Source organism: Cornus florida, unplaced genomic scaffold (assembly GCF_030987335.1).
Source record: "Cornus florida cultivar Cherokee Brave unplaced genomic scaffold, ASM3098733v1 CherokeeBrave_3.0.0_Hap2_Chr06, whole genome shotgun sequence".
Taxonomy (NCBI): domain Eukaryota; kingdom Viridiplantae; phylum Streptophyta; class Magnoliopsida; order Cornales; family Cornaceae; genus Cornus; species Cornus florida.
This window is the reverse complement of record NW_026775576.1, coordinates 96841330-96853438: the sequence shown is the minus strand read 5'-3', so window position 1 is coordinate 96853438 and position 12109 is coordinate 96841330. Positions and strand designations below refer to the sequence as shown.

Sequence of the window (12109 nt, the reverse complement as noted above, 5' to 3'; positions counted from 1 at the left end):
AAGATCCTTGTAATTGAAACTAACAAGAAAAGCCAAAACATTGATCTTCTTGAATTAGTTAGAGTTGAGATTTGATGGACAGTGAAGCTTGTGAATAGTTTTACTTCACTTAGATTAGTTTAAAATTTTGTATTGGAGGTCCTTCAAATTGGTAATATTTTTTTTGTTTAGTCACGAGACCATTTCCCCTTTTCTTGAGTATTTATTTTGATAACCGACTTCTGAATATTTCATACAATCTCCAACCATAAGCAGAATTGATAAATATGAATAAAGATTAAAAACATGCAATCAAGGAAGATCCCTCTCTTACAAGACTGAACAACATTCACATATATACTTCCACTTATAGTTTTGCTTTGTACATCACAATCTTAAAAACTTGAGTGTTGCACCATTCACATATATACTTCCACATATAAGGAGCTAGACATTCCTTAAAAATAGTATATGTGTACATATACACTTCATTACACTAACTTAAAATGTGCACAAAACTGGAGATCACTAATATTCATTCCATAAAATGTACACCCACTTCTTTATACTTGCATAGGCCTCCATTTGATTAACTTAGAGATCACTAGCTTCCTGGAGTTGCAGCAACTGGAAAATGCTTCCTATCAATCCCACTGGACATTCCATAAAATATAAAGCAGAGTTAAATTCAATTTTTTTAATTTTTTTTTTATAAAAAATTCGGCATGATTTCTCCTTAAAAATGGACATTTCCAAAATTCCAAAACACAATATACACAAGGGACACCGCCCACAAAATTAATTCAACAAGGGACACCGCCCACAAAATTCATTTCAACAAGGGACACCACCCACAAAATTCATTTAACAAGGGAGACCGTCCACAAATTTAATTCAAGCAAGATATATCTAACCTTTTTTCAGGCTAAGCTGCAAATTTAGAGTGTAAATGACCTCATGCAAAACAAAACACATGAACAACATTAGAGAAAAACAAAATAACATACGGTAGGAATGAAATAATTATGAAGTAGTAAGTAAGATATATCTGACCTTTTTTCAGGCTAAGTTATAAATTTAAAGTGTAAATGACCTCATGCAATTGGACAAATGGGTGTGTGCGATTACCTAGAGAAAGAAAATAAAAATAACAAATAACAAATTTGATTTTTGATTTTGAAACCATGGTCGTACAGTATTGAATTGCCTTTGATGTGATTCCTTCAAAGAGCAAGTGATCATTGGCTCTCAGGATTTTGCAAGGAAAAAATAACCCAAAATTACCTTCTCAAATGATTATTTTACTCTCACTTCTTTAACTGAAAAGGAAAAGTTATTTAAAATAGTGCAACTATCATATGCAAATCTAACATGCAGACAAGCACACACAATTCAAAGAAACACAAGTGCAAAGGCTAATGGTGAGATGAATAAATGCTTTGCATCTAAAACCCAATGCATGAAACAATCAGTTGTGTTATGATCCACTTCTTTCCAAACTTTGCCCATCCTAGAATCATTCAGCTATGTCCTTTTAAATTCACAAGTGACATTTTATTCAGAAATACGTAGCATGTGCATGTACTGCACTACTGCATAGCTTTGCCTTTGACAAGAGAGAAAAATAGATGAAAAGATATGTACAAAAATTCACCCAATAGGGATGCCAAGAATATTTTAGTCACTTTCAACAATATGTGTTTTCTGCTTTTCTGGAAAAAGAGAATAAACCATGGCTGAAAAAGAGTACTACTGCATATCTTACTAATTGCAATTTTAATTGAAAATAAAGGTTAGGCTTAAAAATTGTCGAATAACATAAAATTAGCATAAATCTTAAAAAAAGAATCAATATATTAAACATTGAATTAAAGAGGGGGAGGGGGGAAGAAAAATTAGAAGTCTTGAATCTTAAAACATTAAACTCCCACCTCTCTCTAAAGTTGCGTCTTTTTCTCATTAACTTTAAATAACTGTACATATAACTTATGTAATGAATATATGTTGATGGGGTACCCACCAGAAATATATGTGTATCTGCTAATAAACTAAAGTACATCATAAGCTTAGCGAGAGATTAGATTGACAAGTTTACCTTCCAAAATGGTGGATGTTCAGAAAGAAGATTCGTAATATAACTTTATAATTTTTTTAAAGAAAATGAAATCACCTGCTCATGACCTCTTATCTTCACAAAACCCCGCAACAATTCCCGCTTGTAGTGGCAATCACCACTTAGATGACCAGCACGAATCTGTTTCACATGGAATATAGAAAAATGAATTACAGAAACTCCAACAAACAAACTGCAAGAAAATAGTCTGCTGGCATAGGGACGCAAACCTCGCTACAGGCACGATGAGCACAATTATAACAGTCCAAGTTTGCAGCACGACAGTCATCATATGCATGAATGAGCTCATAAATAACAACTTTATTGACCTCATCTTGAATGTTCATGTGATTACTACATACCACTATCTGAAAACCACAAAATATAGAAAAAGAAATGGCATAAGTATGTCAAAATGTCATCCAACAAAAAGAAGACAACACAGATCAGTATGAAACACTCTGATGAAGGCAGACACAAAATTGAAAAAGAAAAAAGAAAAAAGAAAAAAGAAAAAGGATTTTTAAAAGAGAACAAATTTTACTATCGATCTTGATAATTGACAAAAGATAACTTGATCAATCAAGATGACTTTAGAAAGAAAAGGTGCCAAAAGTTTACTAAAATTGTTCAATCAAAAGATAGTTATACTTGATGATAATTCAGCTCCAGTGCCAACCATATCTCATTGACATTGTAAGTGATCATTCACACACTAAACCACCAGGTTTAAGGGAATAAACAGAAAAATAGTATTATTTCATTATTTAGACTCCACCTTTAACATATTGAAGTATGTATTTAGTTAAGCAACTTTTATCACACACGAAAATTCAGATGAAATTTGAAAAGTAAGTTATACTTTGGCCTAAATTTAAATGTGTGAGTTTCAAAGGTACCACAAAATTTGGAGAGTGGATGAACAATTAATTAATAATTCACTATAAGATTTGTGCTTTCCAAAATTAATCTTTCAATTCAGGTCTTTGGATCAAATAAGTTTCAGGCACAAAAACTTTAAAATCGTCATGATGTAATCAGAAACAACTTGTAATCACTAAGAAGTGACTGGGGTTATAATTTGAGCTTGGTTTTTGATAAGTATTTGAAACCTATACTAAAAGATTAAATTCACACCTATAAATGAGTCTTTGACATTGAAATTTATTTGTTCAGTTAAACAGAAATGTGTACATCGATATAAGAGTATAACAGAGAGAATCATTACCCCCTCGGCCCGGACGTAACCGCCACTGATATGCTTGTCACAATGAACGGGCTTGATGAACTTATCCCCAATGCTGCATCCAGATTTCTCCAAATGTTCCTTCAATAATTTGAAACCCCAAAATCGCATACAAAAATGTGTACATTGATATAAGAGTATACAAAAGCCTCGAACTACCTCGCACAACGACTGATGAACTGAGAAGGGTTGAAGTTGAAACCCCAAAATCGCATCAAAGAGATGCGCGAAAATAGAGACAAATCATACAACAGACATAGATCTGAGAATCGAGAATCTGGATTTTGCTACTGTATATATATAGAGAGACAGAGACAGAGGGAAAGAGCACCTGTGATACCCCCGAATTTCCGGATGCGGGTTAGCCAGGCCCACGCCCGATTACCCGAGGATATCAAACAAATTAGCAATTGATGAACACAGAGTACAATTTTAAAGTAAATAAGAATAAATAAAATTTGCTGAATAGAAAACTAAAATGATAATCCATTGAATGAAATCCCGAAATAAAATTTCATTAATAAATAACCTTTATGATACAACTGATCCTCTATATACAACTCGAGAATCCACCTAGTGGACCCCTATTCAAATCCCAACTGTATTCAAAAGAACTGGAAATAAAACTCAATTCTACCACATGAAATACAATCCTATGCCAACGGTGGAGTGAATGACTGTATCTGTTCAGCACGATCCAGCTCTATGACTGAAGCTAACGAACACCTGAAAAAAAATAATAGAAGGGTGGGTCAGGCCCACGAACAAGTTCTAATCTAACTGCAATCCATACAGTGACCCAATACGCAGATACACTTAAATACCTCACAATATCTATCTAGTCCATACATAAATATATCCACACTAGAGGACCTTCACTGGACTATAATGGGGTCTCAACCTGAGTAGAAGGCAACATGCAAAAACGTACCCAAAGGTGGGCATGAATACCTAGTCCTAACAGGGTACACCTCAACCATCATATCCAGCTATGCATCCCAATGCACATACGCTCCCTAACCAACGACTCTGAGACTCATGCCCATATCGTGGTGCCATAACATATATATAAAGTCCGTCTAACCCAAGGTATGCCATTTTATTGTTTATTGAATTGACATAAGAATTTTAATCCAGTTTAGTCATTCAACTTAATCAGTCGACCTGACTTAAACACAACCAACATTTAATCCAGGTAGTCATTCAACTTAATCAGTCGATCCGACTACACACAAACACAATTAATCCAGATAGTCTTTCAACTTAATCAGTCGATCTGACTAAACAAGGTTTAGGATTCAATATTTTACAATCCTTCCCTTAAATCCAATAGGTTAGGTTTATGCGTTTTGAGCTAAACCATCCCTAGTATGACACCGTCCCATACCGATTCATACCATCCTCCACAACCATGTAATTGACAGAATCTATTAATTCAGCAATTAAAATTCCACATATATATATAATCGTTTAGCGATTTATAATCCAAAACCAATATCCAAGTATTTGCAATTAAATCCAAGTATTTAAACCATATAGTTGTAAGGAATGATTTCATAATTCAACCACTAACATCCAGAGCCTGCATAGATCACATCTAACACATCAATGACCCTATAATATATTTAAAACCATTTTATAAATATATTAAATCCCACTGGAATGCCTAAAAATAAGTTTAAGTATTTAAAACTTCATCTATCCACTAACCGTATACAATGTACATAAGTGTTATACAGTTTGATCCGTTAATTTAGAACTAACCTTAAATCAATTTAGGGTCTTAATAACACCCAAAAATTAACTATTTAATCCCTCCGTGAAGTCTCATTAAATTTCTAAAATTTAATCAAGCCAATTAGTTCCTTTCTTCTGTTAGTAGCATACACCGTTGTATATTTTTACACTGCTACATCCTTTATCTTAGAGACTTAAACTATGCAACAATAAGTTTAATAACACTTAGAATTAACTACTTAGATCCTCTGTTAAGTCCCTACAGTTCATTAGAATCACTCAGAAGCTCAAACAGTGCTCAAAACACCAAACAGAGCCCTAGAAAACAATTTCTGGACGTAAAACAAATTGGAGCCGGCTCTTGCTGAAGGGGAGCCGGCTCTTGACTTTCTAGAGCCGGCTCTCTCCCTCTTGAGAGCCTCCAGTTCATCTCTGCTCCGTTTCCGCCAATCTGCTCCTTCTCCGATCAATTCCTACCCCTCTGCTTGTTTCTTAAACTGATCTAAAGGATCTAACACCCTCCTGATAGCATCCCCAAGGTTTGATTATAGCAATTTAAATCAATTACAAAGCTTAAGTTTGCTACCCAACTTAACATACTGTTAGTATGAACACTGGAACCATATGCAAATTGAAGCGGAACGGATTGCAACACGTATTTAAAATAGAATAATAGCATCCCTATAAGCTTTGTATAACCCCAGTAGTGTTCCTATATTGTGTTTACAAAAGTTGCAATCAAATACAGAGACTAAATTTACAACAGAATCAATATACCTAACGTACAGGATACTGAAATAAATATACACGAACTGTAAATATATTGGATTTTAAAACAAACAGACTATCACCTAAGCATATAATAAACATGTAGGTTTCAATCATTGATTAGTTATTCCCTAGAGATCATCTAGGTGCACAGAACACGGCCCAAAGGGAAAGAGGAAGATAGAGCCCTAAACTTAATCCGAGTTGGCCCATATCAAAACCTACAATTAAATTCCATTTAAATAAAACAATAATAAATCAATTAAATCAAATTATCCAATTAAGTCAATTAATGCAAATAATGTTAAATAATTCAACTAAGGCAATTAAACCAAAATAATAAACGCAAATAAATAATTAACAAAAAAATCAATTAATACACACAAATAAACAATTTGCCACATAAGCACTTAATCATAAAATTACTAAATAAAATAAAAAAATGCACATAAAATAACACTTAAATTCCAATATTATCCCTTTTTAAAGTAGGGGTATTACAGCACCTGAAAGAGCGTCGATCTGTGGTTACGAACAACTTTAGGGTTTCAGATTCGGGTCACAGAAATACATAACAAAGAGAGGATTGAGCTGAAAACCAAGTACGGGAGGGTTGATCGATCTGCATCCTAGCAACGACGATGTAAGGAAGGTTGAGATAGATCTAACTAGCTACGAAGGTGTAAGGAAAAGGATGTCGAATACTTGTCGCCCATGAAATCGCCTCCAAAGGAGCTACGTGATGAGAGAGAAAATGACGATGAAAAATGGTAGGTTTTCTGATATGTGATTTTTTATACTTGATATCACCGCTACAGTTAAACAAGGGTTGATATGGTTTTGGTTTTGGTTGATACGGCCACTACAGTATACCATATCACCCAATATCAACAATTCTTTGATATGGGTTTTGGCCCAAATCTCATAATGTTTTTACACTGTTCAATATCACATCAGCTCACTCCAAACATGATATTGGCCCAAAAATAAAACCAAAACATGAAAATAATAACAGATATGAGCCTCCAAACAGGCCCTTAATGTCTGACTTTTTTACCAATTGGGCACAATAAGTGTGTGGCTAAGAAAGTTTTTTTACCAATAGGGCACTTAGTGTCTGACTTTTTTACCAATTGGGCACTAGAAATATATGTACACTGTGTATGTCTAGATTTCCCATCTATTCTTGAATAATACAAACTCTTTGCACGCAATATTCATTCATTTATTTCTTCTGCATCAAATCAATGATAACATCATGGAATATACTACCTTACCCCCCAAAAAAACTTGGAATGTACTTTGCTGATGACCTCCCCTGCAAAAACTCTGGATTAAATAGAATCATGTTTAATTATTTAACCCTTTTTTTTTGGTATATACTTGCCACTAAGTGCTCTCATAAAACTTCATTGACAATACGACGTATCGTGCATGCATGAGATAACTTTTACATCTTTGGCCTATTATTAGTGTTATATTAATCAAGTATAATCACAAACCAAAACACAATTTAAACTGCGGGTTTATCTCATTGATTTCATCTTTATCCTATCCTTGATTGTATCAAAACATCACATTCTATGATAATAATCGTACGCATACATATAATATATATACGTATATTTATATATTCATGCATGAAACACGTCATCCTACTATATACATATGTGTATATATATATACACACACACACACATTATTGCAACAAATCTGCGTCCGTAGTATACATTAAGACAAACGTGTGCAATAATTAATATATAGATAAATCTTCCTGTCGTGATTGCATAATTGACTCACTCACATGAATTGGACATGCATACGTTGAAAACTATGGATAAGGAATTATCAGGACATCTGAAGAAGCTTACTGGGAGATTCTGGACATGTTTTGGATAATGCAGATGCGTTGGCAAGGCAGATAAAAAGAATATATATATGATTGCCTTTTATATATTAACTCTTGTTTTAAATTAATATATGGTAAATTATGATGTAATTGTAATGGTTAGATGTCATAAAAATAATTTTTCATGATGGAGACAAAACCTCATTGTAAGCTTATTGCGTTTTAAAAATTTTATGGATTGACTTATTGGTGAGTTAATAGTTCGATCCATATGATTGATCTATTGATGTTAGTTTATTAAGTAAATGAGATGAGTTCAAAGCCTAGGGGGTCATTTGACAATCATAATTGACGTGTATTGTTTTTGCTTTAATTTGAATCAGAAACAAATTGTTTCTGTTTTGAGGTGTTCAAATGCCACATAAAGCAGAAGCCAAACTACCCTAAACAATGAGTTGGTTTTGTTAAATTACTATAACAATAATTCAATTATTTATTATTATTGTTGTTGTTTGTGTAATTTGAGAAGTTTCGTACCTATTTATGTGTGTATTATGAATGCAATTTGAGCCTCCATTCTTATGTGAATGCGTACACACATTTCTTTACAGCGTGTCAAATAAGTCAATATTTCAACATCAATTGATGACAATTTTCCATCAATTTGCGAATTTTTTTTGTGAAGTAATCTCCAATAAAACTGACAAAACAAAGGATATGTATATATGTATATATATATTGATATATATATACATATTGAAATTTTTTGGAATGTGTGCAGGCCAACTCATGTTGACAGATGACTCCTATTGGAGGTCTTTGTTTTTCACAATTATATGTATCTGTACCATACAAAGGTATATAGCCGCCCAGTCAACAGAGTTTGTCACCGTTAACATTTGTTTTAGGCACGGAAACAATATTAGCTCTTGATTACAATTATCTTCAAAAGGTTATAATCTCAAAAAGTGATATTTAATTTGCGACCGAGATAGAATATTAAAATATTATTAAATAATCTTGATTTATTTGATATTTGGTGGACTAATTCAATAGTAGCCTTTTGATCATGACATTTTGTAATATATTAATACACTTTTATATGATTATTTTTTCAATTTGAGAATCTAAATTTAAATGATTTATCAAGTTTTAATGATCAAAACTATCTTATAATTTCTCATAGTATATGAGAAGTGACTATTGTTTCATCAAAATAGGCTGAGTTGTGTGAGTGAAATGCTCCTGTAAATCAGTGAAATGCTCCAATGGGAATGCTCATATTAACCATTGAAGAAAACCTTTCTTTGATTTTGTGGCCAATCTCACAATTATTTTATGCAATTGGTGTGCCATCATATGGAACTCTCTCAACCATAAGATGAACCCAAAAAGAAAAAAAGAAGTGTGATTAATATGATAAAATAGCCTTTGTGGTTCACAAACACGAGTGAATTTTGACTACTTATCACCTCTCTATAATAGTCACGGCAGGATCCCAAAAGTTTGCTACGGCATGTGATTCATGTGAAACAAACTAAATCCATGTCAATTTTTTTCTCCATCTACATGCGGTCAAGGAAACTTTTTATCGAATCCCTCGGACTCTAAGTGGGGTTCTTCTCCTACTTGTATCAAATAGAACATGTTGAACCAGATCTTCTTCATGCAACTTGCATGATTTGAATTGAAAAAATTGTACAGTTTTATGAAATCATGTTCTATAACTCAAATATGTAATTTATATTTTCAATAGGGTAGTTGACAATTGAACCCAAAAAAAAAAAAGCACTACTATGGTTTAAGGGTTTGGAAGTGTTTTGTGTGGTGATGATTTGAGTTATAGAGAGGTGATGGTTTAAGGGTTTGGAACTTTTTATTTCAATAGGGATTGTTTGATAATGAATGTGGACGGCAAGGACCACTGACACTCTCCACCGAGGATCTTGTGAATTGTACTTTTACTATAAAATAAAAAAATAAAATAAAAAGCTTGAATTGCCCCTCGTGATTTCTATGTTTACAATGCTTTAAGGTCAGAATTTACATGGTTTTATCTGCAACAATGTAACAAGTTGGGGATTTGTGTGGTTGTGGTTTGAATTACACTAAAAGATTTAAAAATCACACTAATTTTAACGTACAATGACGAAGTTAACACGTATAAATGTATTGACATAAAGATAGTGCCACACCACTCTGCATTCATCATATGTTTTGCTTTTACATGATCGAACATTCAACTTTTTAAAAATAATAATTTATATCATATACAGAGTATTATACAAACGTACTTTTTCTTAATTTTTTTTTATTTCTCAGAATTTAAGTTATCGTAGAAACAAAATGCATCAGTCTGCTGTTTGTGGAGAAAAAGAAAAAGAAAAATAAATAATAATAATAATAATAATGGAAAACGTTAGTGGGTACTCTTAGTAATGGAGTTCACACACAAGCAGTTGTTTTTTAGCCGAACATGTGTCCAGTAAAGGACTTGGCAAGATGACACGTACGTCCCAAACATATTAGTCGCAGGTTGACCGTAACGGGGGAGTAGTAAAGAAAGGGCATTTAAAATCACTCTCAAAGTCTGAGACTCCTAGTTATGTTCTGAGGAGGCCCGATAGGACATGGGCCGGATATGACTTGCAAACGCGGCATTGAGTCCGTACAGGTGGGTCAGGTCCATAAAAAGGCACTACCATATGGGCCGAACGCGCATAGGTCCATCAAAGAGGACCGGGACTCATGAAGGAACGGGCCTAGATCCAGCAGTCCATCGACATTTGTAAATCTCTATAAATAGGAGGAGTAAGGTAAAGAAAGGGGGATCTTTTTGGTTGAGATATAGGAATTCTAGAGAGAGAGTGGGAGAAGGAATTTCTTGTATCTTCAATTGGCGCCGTCTGTGGGAATCGCATGGAAGTTTGGTTGATCAATGAGGAATATCGAGTGGATTCAGACCAATTCGGTTGATCGAGACTCGATCTTTGGGAGTTGGATCCAGATCTGAGCGATTGTGACCTACTCTGGAGGAATTTCAGTTCTTGAAGCTTTGGCAGAAGTGGCTTTAGATCTACGCAACAACGAGTTATTCGATTGTGGTAGGATCTGACGGATTTAGAATTCAGACAATTCAGATCTCGTCAACGGTGAGCATAATTCGGAGAATTCGAAACCAGATCTGAAAAATTCCCACTCACGAAGCTCGGATCTACTCGCGAACTTGAGATTAATGCCTTTACTCCGTTCAGGAATAATGATAGGTGAAAGCTCCAATCCGATGGAGGCTGTCCAGCAAACAAAGCTTGAGGAGTTGATGAACTTGATCGCAGCTCTCAAAAAAGAGAATGCAGAATTGAAAGCTGGAATGCAACATCAGCAAATACCTGTGGTTTCGCATCCACTTCCGGTCGGTGAAGGAGGTGTTCAATCTAATATCGCGCGTCAAGGCGAGCAGGACGAGAACAATCAGTCAGCTCACCACCGTGATGAAAGGATGATGGACAATTTGCCGCCAAATGTTCGTCGAGTTGAGGATCACGAAGGATCGACTCACGTTGATCCGCGACATGAGCAGATTAGACAGAATGAAGCCATAACCTTCGATCCGCATCGGGAAAGGTTCGACCGAGAGGAAGCGATAGAGGTTGATCGCCGTCGAGTAGCGTCGTCTTGGCAAAGAGAGTTCATAGAGGAACGGTCGTTCGATCCGTCTTACCGGCCCTCCATGGCTACAATCACTCATCGCGGTTCGGAGGGCAGAACCGTAACTCACAGAGCTACCGCTGGACTCCAGAGAGAGAATGAAGCTCTCCGATCCGCAGCTCGGACGGTTGATTCACCATTCACCGACAAGATCCTGAATGCCCCGCATCCAAGGAAGTTTGCTATGCCAGTCTTTATTCTGTTTGACGGAACAACCGATCCGATCGATCATGTGTACCATATCCAGTTGAAAATGGCCCTGAATACGGAAAACGACTCTTTAGTGTGCAAATGTTTCCCTACAAGCCTAGCCGGACCGGCGCTCAGCTGGTTCAAAAACTTGCCTAGGAGCTCCATTGGTAGCTTCAGAAACCTGTGCGATCGGTTTATAAGCCAGTACTATGGGAACAAGCGTCCGCCGAAGGACATCTCGAGCCTATTCACAATGAGACAGCACAAAGATGAACGTCTCCAGGCTTTTCTCACCAGGTTTAATCTCACTAAGAGTATGGTGATCGAATGCCACCCTTCTACAGCAGTTCAAGCCTTCAAGTTAGCCATGACACGTGGAACTCCGTTTCACACCAGTCTGGTAGTAAACACGCCGACGACTATGGATGAACTCAATGAAAGAGCCGATGGCTTTGTGCGCCTAGAAGAAGAGGAGGCAGCTAATGCTCGGACAGCGTCGCTCGTGTCGACCGAGGAA

The 12109-nt window shown here is 35.4% G+C and overlaps 1 protein-coding gene across 1 annotated transcript; it reads right to left on the bottom strand.

Moving 5' to 3' along the window:
* Window positions 1–623: 623 nt before the first annotated feature.
* Window positions 624–11824, bottom strand: LOC132314670 (mitochondrial inner membrane protease ATP23-like; the record flags this gene model as incomplete). The annotated part of the gene is made up of 5 exons (XM_059813501.1): window positions 624–632; window positions 2150–2233; window positions 2323–2460; window positions 3321–3433; window positions 11800–11824. Coding segments are annotated over 5 exons (369 nt in total), but the record flags the coding sequence as incomplete, so codon positions are not given.
* Between the last annotated feature and the right edge of the window lie 285 nt (window positions 11825–12109).